General features: G+C 39.4%; 1 protein-coding gene across 2 annotated transcripts in view; it reads left to right on the plus strand.

The window, feature by feature from the left end:
• Sbf2 (SET binding factor 2) overlaps nt 1–17,646 on the plus strand; it is a 371,745-nt gene that overhangs the window by 293,394 nt on the left and 60,705 nt on the right. For both annotated transcript variants that reach the window (XM_050163377.1, XM_050163379.1), the window contains exons 19-25: nt 5,592–5,848; nt 7,158–7,330; nt 8,233–8,306; nt 10,409–10,604; nt 12,806–12,933; nt 16,204–16,379; nt 17,423–17,568. In XM_050163377.1, the coding sequence (XP_050019334.1) occupies nt 5,592–5,848; nt 7,158–7,330; nt 8,233–8,306; nt 10,409–10,604; nt 12,806–12,933; nt 16,204–16,379; nt 17,423–17,568 (1,150 nt within the window). The remainder of the gene's footprint in view (nt 1–5,591; nt 5,849–7,157; nt 7,331–8,232; nt 8,307–10,408; nt 10,605–12,805; nt 12,934–16,203; nt 16,380–17,422; nt 17,569–17,646) is intronic.

Genomic DNA, 17,646 nt, shown 5'->3' on the forward strand with positions numbered 1-17,646 from the left:
TTTTGCATGCAAATGGATGGAAATAGAAAACACTATCCTGAGCGAGGTAACCCAGACCCAAAAAGATGAACATGGGATGTACTCACTCATAATTGGTTTCTAGCCATAAATAAAGGTCACGGAGTGTATACCTGGTGAACCTAAAGAAGCTAAATAAGAAGGTGAACCCAAGGAAAATCATATAGTTATCCTCTTGGCTATGGGAAGTAGACAAAATTGCCAGGGAGAAAATTGAGATCCTGTCTGTTCTTATGCCAATACTAGGCTGTTTTCAGTACTGTAGTTCTGTAGTAGAGTTTGAAGTCCGGAATTGTGATGTCTCCAGAAATTCCTTTATTGTACAGGATTGTTTTGACTATCCTGGGTTTTTCGCTTTTCCATATGAAGTTGAGTACCGTTCTTTCGAGGTCTGTGAAGAATTTTGCTGGGATTTTGATGGGCATTGTATTGAATCTGTAGATTGCTTTTGGTATGATTGCCATTTTTACTGTGTTAATTCTATCTACCCAGGAGCATGGGAGATCTTTCCACTTTTTTGGTGTCTTCTTCAATTCCATTCTTCAAAGATTTAAAGTTCTTGTCATACAAGTCTTCCACTTATTTGGTTGGAGTTACTCTGAGATATTTTATGCTATTTGTGGCTGTTGTGAATGGTGATGTTTTTCTTTCTTTCTTTCTTTCTTTCTTTCTTTCTTTCTTTCTTTCTTTCTCAGCCCATTTATCATCTGTGTACAAGATGGCTACTGATTTTTTGAGTTAATCTTGTATCCTGGTACATTACTGAAAATGTTTATGAGTTATAGAAGTTGCCTGGTAGAATTTTTGGGATCACTTATGTAAACTATCATATCATCAGCAAATAGTGGTGTTTGACGTTTCTGATTCGAATCCCCTTAATCTCCTTTTGTTGTCTTATTGCTCTAGCTAGGACCACAAGAACTATATTGACTAGATATGGAGAGAGTGAACAACCTTGTCTTTTTCTGATTTCAGTGGTGTTGCTGTGAGTTTCTCGCCATTTAGTTTGATGTTGGCTATTGGCTTGCTGTATATTGTCTTTATCATGTTTAGGTATGTTCCTTGTAATCCCTACTCTCCCCAAGACCTTTATCATAAAGGGATGTTATATTTTGTTGAAAGCTTTTTCAGCATCTAATGAGATGATCATGTGGCTTTTATTTTTCAGTTTGTTTATATAGTGAATTACATTAACAAATTTTTATATGTTGAACCATCCCTGCATCTCGCGGATGAAGCCAACTTGATCATGGTGGATGATGGTTCTGATGTGTTCTTGGATTCGATTTGCCAGTATTGGGTATTTTTGCATCAATGTTCATGAATGAGATTGGTCTGTAATTCTCTTTCTTAGTAATGTCTTTTTGTGGTTTGGGTATCAAGGTAATTGTAGCCTCATAAAAGGAGTTTGGTATTGTTCCTTCTGTTTCTGTTGTATGGAAAAACTTGAGGAATATTGGTATTAGTTCTTCTTTGAAAGTCTTGTAAAATTCTAAGCTGAAACTATCTGGTCCTGGACTTATTTTGGTTGGGAGACTTTTGATGACTGTTTCTATTTTTTCAGCAGTTATAGGTCTGTTTAATTTGTTTATCTGGTCTTGATTTAATTTTGATAAGTGATATTTATCCAGAAAGTTGTCCATTTCCTTTAAGTTTTCCAATTTTGCGTAGTACAGGTTTTTGAAATATGACCTGATGATTCTCTGTATTTCTTCCATGTCTGTTGTTATGTCTCCATTTCATTTCTTATTTTATTAATTTCGATATTCTTTCTCTGTCTTTTGGTTCATTTGGATAAAGGTTTATCTATTTTGTTGATTTTTCTCAAAGAACCAACTCTTTGTCTCATTGATTCTTTGTATTTATTTGTTTCTATTTTGTTGATTTCAGCTCTTAATTTGATTATTTCCTGCCTTCTAGTTCCCTTGGGTGTGTTTGGTTCTTTTTGTTATAGAGTTTTCAAATGTTCTCTTAATTCACTAGCATGGAATTTTTCCAGTTCTTTATGTAAGCTTTTAATGCTATGAATGTTCCTCTTAAAACTGTTTTCATTGTATCCCATAAATTTGGGTATGTTGTGTGGTCATTTTCATTGACTTATATGATGTCTTTAATTTCTCCCCTTATTTCTTCCTTGACCCATTGATGATTCAGGTGAGCATTGTTTAATTTCCATGTGTTTGTGGGATTTCTGGAATTAGTATTGCTGTTGAATTCTAATTTTAAGCCATGGTGATCTGATAAGATACATGGGGTTATTCCAATTTTTTTTGTCTCTGTTAAGCTTTGTTTTGTTACCTAGTATGTGGTCAGTTTTTGAGAAGGCTCCTTGAAGTGCTGATAAGAAGCTATTTTTTTTTTGTTTGGATGAAATATTCTATAGATGTCTGTTAAGTCCATTTGAGTCATAACATCTGTTAGTTCCCTTATTTCTCTGTTAATTTTTTTGTCTAACTGACATGTCCAGTGGTGAGAGTGGAGTGTTGAAGTTTCCCCCTATTAGTATGTGGGGTTTAATGTATGATTTAAGCTTTAGAAGTATTTGATTGGAAATTTTTTTCCAACCCTTGCTCTGAGGTGATGTCTGTCTGTGAGGTTGAATTGTGTTTCTTATGTGCAGCAGAAGGATTGTATCCAATTTGTTAGCCTGTGTCTTTTTATAGGTGAGTTGAGGTCCATTTATATTAAAGGATATTAATGACCAGTGATTGCTATCTCCTGTTGATTTAGTTTTCATTGTTGGTTATGTTAATTTGTGTGTTCTTCCCTTCTTTGGGACTTGCTGCTGTGAGATCATCAAATGTCTGTATTTTTGTACAGATGTAGCCAACTTCCTTGAGTTGGAGTTTTCCTTCTAGTACTTTGTATAGAGCTGGGTTTGTGGCTAGGTATTAATTAAATCTGGTTCTGTGATGTAATATCTTGTTTTGTCCTTCTATGGTGATTGAAAATTTTGCTCAGAATTGTAGTCTGGGCTGCTATCTGTGGTCTCTTAATGTCTGCAAAATGCTTGACCATGACCTTCTGGCTTTCATTGTCTCAAATGAGAAGTCGGGTATAATTCTGATAGGTCTCCCTCTATATGTTACTTGGCCTTTTTCTTTTGCATCCCTTAATATGCTTTCCTTATTTTGTGTGTTTAGTGTTTTGATTATTATGTGGTTAGGGGCCTTTTTTTTTTTTTTTTGATCCAGTCTATTTGGTGTCTGTTAGTTTCTTGTATCTTCACAGACATATCTTTCTTTAGGTGGGGAAAGTTTTCTTCTATGATTTTGTTAAATATATTTTTCTGTGCCTTTGAATTGAACTTCTTCTATACCTTTTATTCTTAGGTTTGGTCTTTTCATGGTGTTCCATATTTCCTGGAAATTTTGTGTTAAGGTTTTGTCAGATTTAATGCTTTGTTTGGCTGATGAATCTATTTCCTCTATTGTATCTTCAGCTCTTGAGATTCTTTCTTCCATCTCTTGTATTCTGCTGTTTAGGTTTGCATTTGTGGTTCCTGATCGTTTTCTCATGATTTCTGTTTCTATAATTCCATCAGCTTGTGTTTTCTTTATTGTCTCTATTTTAGTTTTCAAGTCTTGAATAGTTTCTTTCATATATTTGACTGCTTTTTCTTGGTTTTCTTTAATGGATTTGCTGATGTTTGATGTCTTCTAAATTTTTGTCTTTTCCTCCATTTCTTTGAGGGAATTTCTCATTTCCTCTTTAAGAGTTTCAAACATTCTCCTGAAGTTATTTTTTAGGTCATTTTCTTCTGCTTCATGTATATTTGGTTGTTCAAGTATTGCTGTTGTAGGATCTCCAGATTTTCCTGGTGTCGTGTTGCTCTTTGTGTTGTTGCGTGTGTTCCTACCTTATCTACTCATCTTTTCCTCTAATTGGTGTGGTTGTTGCTATCTGTGACTCTGGTGACTAATATTCTAGGTGCCAGTGAATCCAAGGCTCAGATGGTTGTTCCTCATGGTACAGTCAATGCCTTTGGTCACTCTGTTTTTCTGGAGGTCACTCAGAGCTTCCAGGGTTTGTTCAAATCCCGTGGAGTTTGCTGTCTCAGGCCTGCTCTGGTCTAGCTTCACAGTTCAGACCTGTTTCTATAAATGTCCCTGGTCTGGATCTGCTCCTACAGAGGTCCCTGGCTTGGGGTTAGTCTGCAAAGGTCTCTGGCTCCAATCTTCTCCCTCGGAGGTCCCAGACTTGGAAGCACCTGGACCCACAGAGGACCTGGCTCAGGCCTACTCCGTCAGAGGTCCCAGACTCACACCCAGACCCACAGAGGTCCTGGCTCAGGCCTACTCCCTAGAAGGTCCCAGATTCATGCCTGGATCTGCAGCGGTCTCTGACTCTGGCCCATTCACTCAGCAGTTGCTCACCTGTACCTGCTCCTATGGAGTTTGCTGTCTCAGCCTCGCTCCAGCCTAGGTTGCTGGCTCAGTCCCGCACCCATGGAGCTTGTCACCTTAGACCTGTTCCAGCCTAGGTTGCTGGCCTCTTCTTCATTAATTTTTAAGCAACTGTGATTTGCTGATATTGATATATCTACAAATCATTCATACAGCAATTGTGTCACAGCTGTTGTGTCCTTCCTTCTGGAAAAGAAACCTATCTCTGGGCATTGAATTAGATACAATATATGTTTTAGCTTTCCCTGGCTAGATAAAATACTTTGCAGATGTGATTTGCTGTTACCAGCTATCGCTTCAGCCTTCTAGGAAACCCATCTTTAAAATTTCACAGTATGTTTTTTTGCGTGTGTGTCTGTGTGTGTGTGATGTTTAACTACACATTATAAGGAGATCTAGCTGTACTTTTTATGACCTTTTGTGACCATTTCCTCTCAAAGAGCAGAAGAGAAAAAGACAATAGTTTTGGCAGATACTACTGAAGTGTTCCTGCAAGGGCATTTATGAGAAATCTTTGTTAATTTTTGTAACGAGTAGCTTCAAAGAGGTAAAACCACAGAGTGAGATGTAAACACAGTGAGATGTTTGAGTGAGAAACATGCATCTGTGTTTTGCTACTGCTCCTTTGAATTTGCCATGTGGTGCCAACAAAAGCATGCAGGCCAGGGGTAAACACTGCAGTGCACTTTGGTTGTTATGCTGAGTTTCACTCTGCTAATACAGGTACTTAATAAATGCTTCCCATGATTTTCAAGAGACTCAGCCCAACATGCTGACGTACATTAGTAATCCCAGCACTTGGGAGGTGAGGGCAGGAAGCTCAAGAGTTCACAGTTATTTCAGCATACAACAAATGAAAGATGAGATCCTTTCTCAAAATAAAAAAGGAAATCCATTTTCCTGGTCTTTAAATAATTTCTTGATTTTTTTTAAAAAATTTGTATATACTGATAAAAAACTATACTAAAATATACAGAATATCCCAATAGAAGAACTAGATTTAAGTCATGGACAGATTTCAGCACCTTCCATGTCTGTGGAGCACACATGCAGTGATGGGTATTCACCCTTGGAGCACACATGCAATGATGGGTATTCACCCTTTGTACACAAATGTAGTAATGGGTATTCACCCTTAACTTGTTTTGCTTTATCTTCTGGGTTAAGCTTCCCAATGGCCAACATCAAGAGAAGACAGCAATGGACTTGGCAGCCGAGCAGCTTCGCCTTTGGCCTACTCTGAGCAAGTCAACTCAGCAGGAGCTGGTACAACATGAAGAAAGCACTGTCTTCAGTCAAGCCATTCACTTTGCAAACCTAATGGTTAACCTGCTAGTCCCACTAGACACAAGTAAAAACAAGCTCCTTCGCGCCTCAGCTCCAGGAGACTGGGAAAGTGGGAGCAACAGCATTGTCACAAACAGGTAATAAGATGGAGCACGCAGCGCCTTCTCTTCTCCAAGTAATAGGACCTCAGCAGAAACAGCACATATTACTGTATATATTTCAGAATTGACCATTTTTCCCATCTATAGCTTGCTCATCCTTTCTGTTACAAACAAACTTTCCTTCATCCTGCATAATCTGACACACACATATACTTTCTTCTATTTTATAACCTAATCTGGCAGTCTATTACTACTGATTGGCCCATCAGTTACATTCTGCTAAAGCCAAGTGCTCTGAAAAACGACTGGTGAGCAACTTCTGGTCAAAGTGATTGTTTCTTGGCCTTATGGAGGTATGGTATTGAGATTGGGGTTTTTTGAGACCAGATCTCACTAGGCTGGCCTCAAGCTTGTAATCGTCCTATCAGCTTCCCACGCTGTTCTATCACATCACAGTCTGATATATTTTCATGTCTGCATAGTATCTATGTCCTTTCTTTGTTGTGTTCATTGTTCAGTTCTCTACATCTTTGCAGATAGTAGGTGCTGGGTAAAAATATTTAACTGAATAGGTGCTTGAATGAAGAATGAATGAATGAACGAACAAATGAATGAACCAGCCCTGAGCAGCAGTTTTAGCTCTTTATCATAGGTGCTCCAACAACACCTGCTAGTTGTAGTTCTCATAAACTTTTGTCAGACTCCTTCAGATAGCTCCTTTTTCCCTTTTTATTCAGTCCTGCTTCGTTTCATTTCGGATGAGTTGCCTTGCTCTGGAAGAAGAATGTGGCTTCACAGTGGCTCTAAGGGTTATAATTTACTGCAAGGGAGGAGTGCAGGGGAGCTGGGAGAAAAATTCTGGCAAGAGAAAGAGGATCATAACAATCGCATTCTTCCATGTGGAAGAACATGTAGATTTCTCAAAAGGGTTCATTTACTCTGCCTACTAGGGCACACTTTCCACAGTCACTAGCATCAGCCACATTCCTCGCCTCTCTGTGACATCAACTTGGAAAGACAAGTTTTTTTGTTTGTTTGTTTTTGTTTTTTTTGTTTTTTTAAGGAGGTTCTGGTAGCAGAGAATAAATGACACAGTATTCCTTTGCTTTATTTTCTGTGGTTTCTAAGTTCCTTTTGGGAGAATAATAGAAGGTATTGCTTACAAAAATAAATCTTAGCCCAATAGATGATGCTTAAACACACATAGAAAGCAACATTTCACACCTGCCACCAACAGAAAGAAACCCTTCTACTGAGTGTACACCTCTGTGAAGGGTCTATGATGTTGTCATTCTTTTTTCTTAATTTGAGACCTGACCATGATTTCTTTCCTTAACTCTCTTAGTATTGCAGGAAGTGTAGCCGAGAGCTATGATACAGAGAGTGGGTTTGAAGACTCAGAAAATAATGATGTTGCCAACTCCGTTGTAAGGTTCATTGCCCGATTTATTGACAAGGTTTGCACAGAGAGTGGAGTGACTCAGGACCACATCAGGAGTCTCCACTGCATGATACCAGGTAATGGATCACCTCACATAGGCTAAGGAATCAGAGTGCTCCAGGGACCTAGGTCCCAGGACAGTGCCTGAGCGCCTGCTTTTTCTCTGATTTGCTTTTTATTTCTTTTACTGTTGTTTTGTTTTCTAAGACAAGGTCTTGTGTAACCCAAGCTAACCTCACATCACACTGTCCCCAGGCTAGCCTTGATTTCCTGATCCCCAGCTTGTACTTTCCAAGTGCTGGGATTATAGGCATGTGCCACCGTGACAGGTTCTAAAGTTTTATTGCATTGTGGCAAATACATAGCATAAGAGTTGCATTAATTATATCCACAGTGTTCTATAAATCACCATTATTTCCTAAACTTTTCAGTTACTCAAAATAGATATTAGATATTCAGGAACTAATATTAGGTAATAAATTTTGTTTCTTCCTGCCTCTGGAAATAGCTAACCAGCTTTCTGTTTTCATGAACTTTTCTATTCTAATGATTTTACATATGTAGAGTCATATAATGTTTCAATTTTGTGTCCAGTTTTTTTCACTTAGCATATGATGTTTACATGGTTCATCCATGTGTTACTTCGCTCATTTTTTATGGTTGAATACTATTCCATTCTATGGATATATCCTACTTGTGCAGCCATTCATTTGTCAATAGAGATATGGGTTTTTCTGCTTTTAGAGATTTGTGAATGATGATACTATGAATATTTGCTTACAGGTATCTGAGTATTTATTTTCAATTTTTTAGTTGTATATGCCTAGGAATAGAATTTTATGGATTACATGGTTATTATATTTTAACTTTGGGAGAAACTGTCAAACTTTATTAGTTTTTCATTCTAAAATATCTGGAATTTGCTTTTTGTTCTCTCTGGTTTATTTTCTTTCCTTTTGAATCCTCTGGCTCATCCTAGGAATTGTAGCTATGCACATTGAGACCCTAGAGGCAGTGCACCGAGAGAGTAGAAGACTTCCACCTATCCAGAAGGTAATGACTCCACACTGTGCTTTCACGGTGCACAGCAGCAACGGGCTTCTTCTCAGCTGCTTACAGTTTGAATGGGGCAGTGAAGGTTCTGGGGAGTTTTCCATATAGAATTTTGTAAACCGCTGAAATGTGAATGCTGTCTTTTTTATGATTCAACGAAAGAACAACAGTAACCTCTTGTTAACTCTACTTTTATACAGAGGTCATAAATTATGAATAATTTTAATTCCCAAGATCAATCCCAGGGTTTATATACCTTCCTCCTACCCAAAAAAGAAAAGATTTAAACATTTACCATAAAAGTGCTGGGTTCTTGAATCTGGCTGTCCACAACAAACATCAGGGAAGTAGATTAAGGATTTGGCGTCCTTGGTCTCCTGATTAGAAAACCCTGGGACCTAGAAATCTGTATTTGAGGAAGCCACTCAACAGTTATTTTGCTACTGGCTTCATGCCTATTGCAGACTAGAATTTGGGCAGAACTATTAAAAATACACCCAAAGGAGTGATCTGAAGCCACACAGGTTGGAGCAGCAGTTCTGCCTGAGGCTTAAGATACAATAGTCAATAAACTTTGATTTCTGCTTTTAGTTCTAGGATTCCTAGAGCCTGAAAAAAAAAATAATGCTGATTTAGGTCATTTTGTTTTGAAGGGAGTTTTATTGTTGTTTTGTTTGTTTAATTTTGGTTTTTATTTTGGATTTTGAGTTTCTATTCTTTCTATCTTTTTTTTTTTTTTGAGACAGGGTCCCAGTATATAGCTATGACTATCCTGAAACTCACTGTGTGGGTCAGTCTGGCCTCATACTCACAGAGATCTACCTGCCTCAGCGCCAAGTGCTTAGGTTAAAGGTGTGCACCAGTATGCCCTGCTTGACTTAGATAGTTTTAATCTCTGATTAAAGCACAGATGTTCAAGGAGAATGATTTCTTTCCCTGCCCACATCTCCCAAGAGGAATCTTATCATATTGTTTCTCTTATACTGGACATTGAACTAAATTTCTCATGTGTAAAGTTCATTACTTGGCCAAAAAGTATAACTCTCAGACTGGAGAGATGGCTCAGTGGTTAAGAGCACTGACTGCTCTTCCAGAGGACCCAAATTCAATTCCCAACACCCACATGACAGCTAACAACTGACTGTAACTCCAGTTCCAGGGGATCTGACACCTTCACACTAATGCACATAAAATAAAATTAAATAAAAAATATTTTTAAAAAAGTATAACGCTTTTTTTAAAATATAAATCCATGGCTATCCATGGTAGTGCATGCCTTTAGTCCTAGCACTGAGGAAATGGGCGGGTGGATCTGTGTGAGTTCAGTGCCAACCTGGTCTACATAATAGCAGGCCAGTCAGGACAAACAACAAAAGCTAACTATGGAGCCAGGAATGGCAGCACTCACTGTAGTTTCAGAACTTAGAAAGTGGTTGCAATAGGATGAGGAATTCACAGCCAATCTTGAGTATCTAATGGTCTGTATTCTTTACTCTCGGAAGAAACCCTGTCCAAAAGATAAAATAAAGTAAAATCTCAACCCTCAGGAGGTAGGGGCGGAGGCAGGCAGATCTCTGTGAGTTTGAAGCCAGCCTGGTCTACAGAGTTCCAGGACAGCCAAGACTGTTACACAGAGAAACACTGTCTCCAAAAACCAAACAAATAAAAAACAAATCCATTTAAGTATTTGTTTCTTCTGTTTACAATATAGTATTGTTTTGTATAAAATGTGAGCTTAAAAGAAATGCACAGTGTAGCATTTTCCCTTCCACCCCCGTTTCTGCTGTAGCTACCATAGCACTACCTCTATCAGTTATTCACAGTCTTAATGTTTTTTCTTTTACATTTTATTTTATAAAATATTGTACAATGGTTATTTGAATGGACATTGCAAATTTTCAAGTTATTTCCCTATGTTTTTAGTATTCAAAAGCAATGCTGCAAGGAATCTTTTTATACTTGGACTTAGAAACTTCACATCTGTTTCCTCCCAGTCAGGCTTGGGTTGGCTCAGGGTTTCCAGATCATACATGAAAAAGTAACCTGGAGCTAAATGGTGGAAACCCCACAAGAGTTGCTTTTAAATCATTCCCTATTTTTAGCCCAAGATTCTTCGGCCAGCTCTCCTGCCGGGAGAAGAGATTATATGTGAAGGTCTCCGGGTCCTGTTAGACCCTGATGGTCGGGAAGAAGCCACAGGAGGTCTCCTAGGAGGTCCGCAGCTCCTGCCTGCAGAAGGTGCCTTGTTCCTCACCACATACAGAATTCTCTTCAGAGGGACTCCACATGATCAGCTAGGTATGACCCAGCACATGCCATCAGAGCAGGGGTCCCTGTATGGCACTTGAGATTTTATTCAGTCCATGACAATGATTTACATATCATTTCCAACCCAGAAAAGAAAAAAGGTAGATTTCTGAAATCTCATTTTGTTCTCTTTTCTTTGCAATTTTAATGTTAATTGTGTGTTTTGGGAAAATGTTTTTGTCAGAGAAAACTTTTTTTTTAATTTCTTTTTAAATTTCTAGTTTAAAATTTCCCCTTTATTAACACATAGAAACTTGGGGGTTTTCCATGTATTATATAGGTATAGGTTGTTTAATACTTATTAGAACTTAAATGTATATCCCAGCTTTGCTTAACATCTGGATATGAACTTAATAAGTGGATAGTCGGGATTTTTCAGGATGGAGGTTGACAAATCCAGAGAATGAGGAGTTCTGAGGAGAGGGAACAAATAGAAGCAATCCAATAATCCTAGTCCATGTCTTCCCTGCTCTGGCTCACTGGCTGAGGCCTTTATTGCTGTTCCTGTCAATTGCCTAAAATGCCTTCCCTCTTCCTCTGCAAATTCAAACCCTGTCCTCTCTCCAGCGTTTGTCTGCCCTCCCACATGTTGCAGAAATTCTCCTCTATCCACCAGCATAGATTGTCTCCTTTTCTGGAGTGCTCAGGTCCTCGGATTACTTGTTCACTTGAACTGAGGAGTTGTTATCATGTCAGTTGTGTTCATGTGACGTTCCCCGGATGGAGACCTGGAAACTGTCCAAGGAAGGCCATGATAATTCTTTTCTAGACATATCTTCATACCCACAGGTGGTTTGTATTTTCACATTCTTGCTTTATAAAATGTTTAAATTCCTAAAACTCTTGGACACACAGCTAGACTCATCTTCCAAAGGCTTTCTGGAAGAAACATTGAGCAGTACTGAATGAAAAAAAGAAATGAGAAGGAAAGAACATGAGAGCTTCTAGGTATGGTGGAGGAAAAGTTTATTGTAAATGTATGGGAGAGCATAGTGGACCAGGAACATCTGGTAGATTCAAGGTGGACATGACCAGACTGAGCTGGGCCATATGGGGAGAGGGAAGAAAGGGGTACCAGGTGCAGCAGCCAGGAGGCCAAAGTATAAAAGGGTGGGTTAAGAGCAGCCCAGCCCCCAGGACTGGTGAGTTCAGGGAAGGAAGCAGGGTGTGCAAGCCAGAAGGTCCCTGTAATAGGAGTGGGAGGTGTTGGGAGCACCTGACAGGTCTACTTCCATATGTTAAATAGGTATCTTAGCCATTTGTACTGGGTTTAAAACTTAACAGATACCTTTTACTACATGTGGAAACAGATTTTTATAACTTAGGCCTATAGTACTAGCCCTCGTGAGGATGATGCAAAAGGATCATGAGTTTGTGATCAACCTGTAGTAACAAACTATCTCCCCTCAACCTCCCCAAAAATATGTTCTTTTTTTTTTTTAACATTACATTAACTATCTTGGCTTTCCTTTCAGTATTGGAGGTTACATCTTTATTACAGCATAAAGCCCATTCCTGTATGACTGCCTTACACTAGGCAATTTTATATGCACGCAATAGACAGAAACAATGAGGATGGGCAGATGCCCCAGTTCCTGTATTCTATAAAATATATGTGTATATATACATGTATATATGTATATATATATATATATGTCTTAGGACATATATATTGCAGTACAATAAAACAAATAAATGATTTTGGGTGTGATGGCACACTTGTTTCATTCCTGTACTTGGAGACAGAGGCAGGCAGATCTCTGTGAGTTCAAGGCCAGCCTGGTCTACATAGGATGTCCCAGGACAATCAGGGCTATACAAACCTTGTCTTTTTTTTTCTTTTGTTGTTGTTGCTTTGGTTTGTTTGTTTGTTTGTTTGTTTGTTTGTTTGTTTGTTTGTTTGAAATAGGGTTTCTATGTGTAGCCCTGGATGTCCTGGAGCTCACTCTGTAGACCAGGATGGCACAAAACTCAGAGTTCTGCCTGCCTCTGCCTCCTGAGTGTTGGCATTAAAGGCCTATGCCACCACACCCAGCATGAGAGACCTTGTCTTTAAAAAACTGAAATTCTAAAATCTTGGCATTTTCTCTCAATGCATCCCTGGCATTGTTCTCTGCTGATATATGTCTTTAGAAGAGACTAGATCTTAGCTATAAAGTGCTATTGGTGAGTCTGAGTCCTGTCTTCTACAGTTGGTGAACAAACAGTTGTGCGGAGTTTTCCCATTGCCTCCATCACCAAGGAGAAGAAGATAACCATGCAGAACCAACTACAGCAGAACATGCAAGAAGGGCTGCAGATTACATCAGCATCTTTCCAGGTATACCATAAGTGTTTCATATTTTAGAATACTTGCAAAGACTCTCTCACTTGATGTCCCGGTTCAAAACTTCAAAACCCAAATCACACAGTGTTTTTAGAATATTTTCAACTTTATATTTCCACATGCACAATACTCAACATATATCAAGAAAGAAAGCCCTTCTAATAAAAAATCTTCTACAGATCTGGTAATGTATCTATTTTCTATGGTCATGGGGTCAGAAGTCAGAGGCTGGGCATAAGAAGGTGAGTATCTGGGAGGGTTGGCTTTGGCTTTGAATAGACACTACACTTCAGGGTTGCGCAAATTCTAATTGGTTTTAATAAATAAAAAAAAAACAGAGACAGATACTGGGGTAAATGCTGAAAAGATAAGAGAGACAAAGGAACAAGCCACAGCCAATTCTTACCTTGCTAACTCCTCAACTGAAAAAGGGCAAGCTCCTGTCTCCTCCCACCTTAAATTTCTCTCTCTGCCCAGCCATATCACTTCCTGTCTGTCTGTACAGACCTCCAGACCTCTGTGGTTAACTAGGGGCTAGCACTACCCTCTGGTCTTTAGGCAAGCTTGATTTGTTAGAGCACAAAGAAAATTATCACAACACTTCAGGATTCCCTTGGCCAACAAATTATCAGTCAGATATGCAATGGCTCTTATTCTCTGACAACTTATTTCTCAACTCCTGCTGATAAAACTTTAGGTAACAATAATTCTCTGTTTCAGAAGGAAATACTCTGTAGCTTTTCTGTGGGGAAAGTAAAACTCTGAGAAGTTTAGTTGGAGCTCAGACACTATTGTCAGGAATGACTAAGTGACCCCCCCAAAGAAACGGTGACTTTTCCAGAAGCCTCTGACTTACCAAACCTGTAGAAACAATGGTGCACACTGTGGGTGGGGGAAGGGACCTTTTCTTGATTGTTTCTTTTTTTATTTATTATATTATTACTTAAAAAATACCAATCCAAATTCCCACTTCCTCCTCTCTCCCCACTCCCCTCCCTCTCCCCGCACAGACCCTCCCACCCCACCTCCTCCAATCCCAAGAAAGGGCCATGCACCCCACCCTGTGGAAAGTCCAAGGCCCTCCCCCACTACATCCAGGTTGAGCAAGGTTTACATCCAAAGGGAATAGGATCCCAAGAAGCCAGTACATGCAGTAGAGACAAATGCCAATGTTACTATCAGAGGCCCCTCAGTCTGCCCCAACTGTCAACCCCCTTCAAAGGGGCTTGGTTGTTCCCATGCTCGTAAATATCTCCATAGAACCTTGGACCAACAACAGATGGGAACAGAGGCAATGACCCACATCAGAGTACTAGACTAATCTCCCAAGATCCAGTTGAAGAGTGGAAGGAGTGAGAGTATGAGCAAGGAATTCAAGACCATGAAGGGTTCATCCACTAAGACAGTTTACTTGAGCTAACGGTAGCTCACCAACTCCAACTGGACTGGAAGTGAATGAGCATTGATTGTTTCTTTTTAAAGTTTGTGTCTGTAAGAGTTTGATTTTCCTATTCTTTGTTTCTTGTTGCTGACTTCTCAGACTCCCAAGAATCTCAGTGTTTGCCTCTCTCTTTCAAGTGGAGGGGCCTCACCTCAGAGGTCCTGTGCCCTTTCTGCTGCTGGTTAGAATTTGACCCTTCTCACAACACCTGGCAGCCTTAACTCCTGGAGATCTTCCTACTGTTGTAGCTGCCAATGAGTTCTACACTTAAATGTTGCCTATCTGCACTATTTGTAATTCCTTTGACACTGACTTTCTATTCCTAGATTTGTTTGTATCTATGGATAAGGAGGAACCCTATTAGGCTACATTCTTTATCTAGACCAAGCAGTTGAAAAATAGAAAGAGCACATTTTCTAATTCACCTAGGATAATTCCCTATCCCATTATAGAAAAGATAGTTTTCAAGAAAACCAACTTCAAGAGCATGATTCTTCTCATCAACTGACAGCCTGTATTGCAAATAAACTTTTCTAAATGTCACTTTTTTACTTTTAAGTTTTATTTTATTGTCTGTATATGCGCATGCATGTGATAGTGTGTATGTAGAAGTCAAAGGACAACTTTTTTTTTATTAAAAATTTCCACCTCCTCCCCTTTCTCTCCCTCTTCCCCCATTCCCCCTCCCCCTCCTTCTCCAGTCCAAGGAGTAGTCAGGGTTCCCTGCCCTGTGGGAAGTCCAAGGTCCTCCCCTCTCCATCCAGGTCTAGGAAGGTGAGCATCCAAACAGACTAGGCTCCTACAAAGCCAGTACATGCAGTAGAATCAAAACCCAGTGCCATTGTCCTTGGCTTCTCATCAGCCCTCATTGTCAGCCACGTTCAGAGTGTCCGGTTTTATCCCATGCTTATTTAGTCCCAGTCCAGCTGGTCTTGGTGAGCTCCCATTAGATCAGCCCCGTCATCTCAGTGGATGGGTGCACCCCTCCTTCCTTGCTCCTGGTCCTGACTTCCTTGCTCATATTCTCCCTCCTTCTGCTCCTCATTGGGACCTTGGGAGCTCAGTCCAGTTCTCCAATGTGGGTCTCTGTCTCTATCTCCATCCATCGCCAGATGAAGGTTCTATGGTGATATGCAAGATATTCATCAGTGTGGCTATAGGATAGGGTCATTTCAGGTTCTCTGTCCTCAGCTGCCCAAGGAACAAGCTGAGGACATCTCCTTGAACATCTGGGAGCCCCTCTAGAGTCAAGTCTCTTGCCAACCCTAAAATGTCTCCCTTAATTAAGATATATACTTCCCTGCTCCCATATCCACCCTTCCTCCATCCCAACAGTCTGATTCCCCCAAGCTCTCCCCATCCTCCCCTTCTCACTTCTCTCTTTCCATCTCCCCTTACCCCCACCTTACCCCCACCCACAATCTCCCAATTTTTGCCTGGCAATCTTGTCTATTTCCAATATCCAGGAGGATAACTATGTGTTTTTCTTTGGGTTCACCTTCTTATGTGGAGTCACTTCTCTCTACCCACCTTTACATGGGTTCTAGGGATCAAACTCAGGTTGCAAACACCTTCACCTGCTGAGCCATCTAACTGGTCACACTGTTTTCTTTTAAAACTTTAAAAGTTCATGTTATCCGAAGTTCCTACAACTTCCAAAATTCTATAACTTCTAAAGTTATAATTCTGTTACTAATATTTTTCTATTTAATATTGTTATTTTCTGTTCATTTTTATTTGTTTTTTGTTGTTTTCAATGATGTGAGTAAAAATTGTCAAGAAATCCTTAATGATTCAGAGCTGTCTGTCTCTTTTATCTTTAGTTGATTAAGGTAGCATTTGATGAAGAAGTCAGTCCAGAAGTGGTAGACATCTTTAAGAAACAGCTAATGAAGTTCCGTTATCCTCAGTCCATTTTTAGTACCTTTGCTTTTGCTGCTGGACAGACTACTCCACAAATCATTTTACCCAAGCAGAAAGAAAAGAACACATCCTTCCGGTAAGAGAGAAGATGGTCTCTTGTTTTCAGCCCTTCCATAGCCAACAGAGAAGTAACCTATAGTTTATTAATGGCTTTTCTCAGTGTGTGTGTGTGTGTGTGTGTGTGTGTGTGTGTGTGTGTGTAATCTTCATCCCACAGGTGTGTGGAGGTCAAAGGACACCTTGTGGAACTCAGTTCCCTCCTTGTTCCATCATGGTGATGTGGGTACCAGGGACTGAACTCAGGTCATCCAGATCATCAGTAGCAAGCATCTTATACCTGCACTAAGCAATTTTGCTAGCACTTTTTACTCCTAATTTTTATCTTATTTTCTCATTAATTAAAACTTATTTTCAAAACGATTCTCAAATATCTGAGTTATTTTCTCCTCTTAAGACAGAAAAATTATTCTTTTTCTGTGGTTGAACAGGTTTACAGCTAAGGCATCATGCATGCGTACATATCTAAAACATTTAAGAAATAAGTGTTGCCAGCCATTAGTGTCATATGACCTCAGAGAAAGTTTGAAATGAAGGAAAAGGGAGACTTTCAGTGCATGATTGAAGACTTGCTAATATAGTTTATGGGAACCATGGTGGAGGCAGTGGTATGGATAATGGAATAGGTTTAGGAATGCCCAAAAGCTAAACCAAGGAGTTTAAGATCTGAATGATCAGCTGGGTGTGGTGGTACTCTTTTTAATCACAGCACTCATGAAGCAGAGACAAGTGGATCTCTGTGAGTTCAAGACAAGCCTAGTTTACATAGCAAGTTCCAGGACAGCCAGAGATACATAGGAGAGCCTGGGGAGAAGGGATATTTGAGTGATCAGTAGTTTGTGTCACACTTTAAGTTCTTGTACTTTTTGCCTGGAACAGTGTCCTGATGGTAGTAACGTTTATAGGAAAGTAGTTCTCCACAATATGGAAAGTGATACAAAGAAGCTTAACAAAAGTATGCATCACAGTATGTCTGGAGAAGAAATGAGTAATATAGGTGTCAAAATATTAGTGGTGCCTTTTATATTAAATTGATTTTCTCTTTGTTTTTATGACTTCCAGAACTTTCTCAAAAACGATTGTAAAAGGTGCCAAAAAAGCAGGAAAAATGACAATTGGGAGACAGTATTTATTGAAAAAGAGGACAGGAACGATTGTGGAAGAGAGAGTAAATCGTCCTGGGTGGAATGAAGAAGATGATATTTCTGGTATGTAAGAACTCATTTTCAATAATTCAATTTTTTTTCTTTCTTTTTTCTTGAAACGGGGTCTCACTCTGTAGTTAT

The sequence above is a fragment of the Alexandromys fortis genome, unplaced genomic scaffold, assembly GCF_014885135.2.
Source record: "Alexandromys fortis isolate MF-2015 unplaced genomic scaffold, M_Fortis_MF-2015_v1.1 scaffold_129, whole genome shotgun sequence".
In the NCBI taxonomy this organism is placed as follows: domain Eukaryota; kingdom Metazoa; phylum Chordata; class Mammalia; order Rodentia; family Cricetidae; genus Alexandromys; species Alexandromys fortis.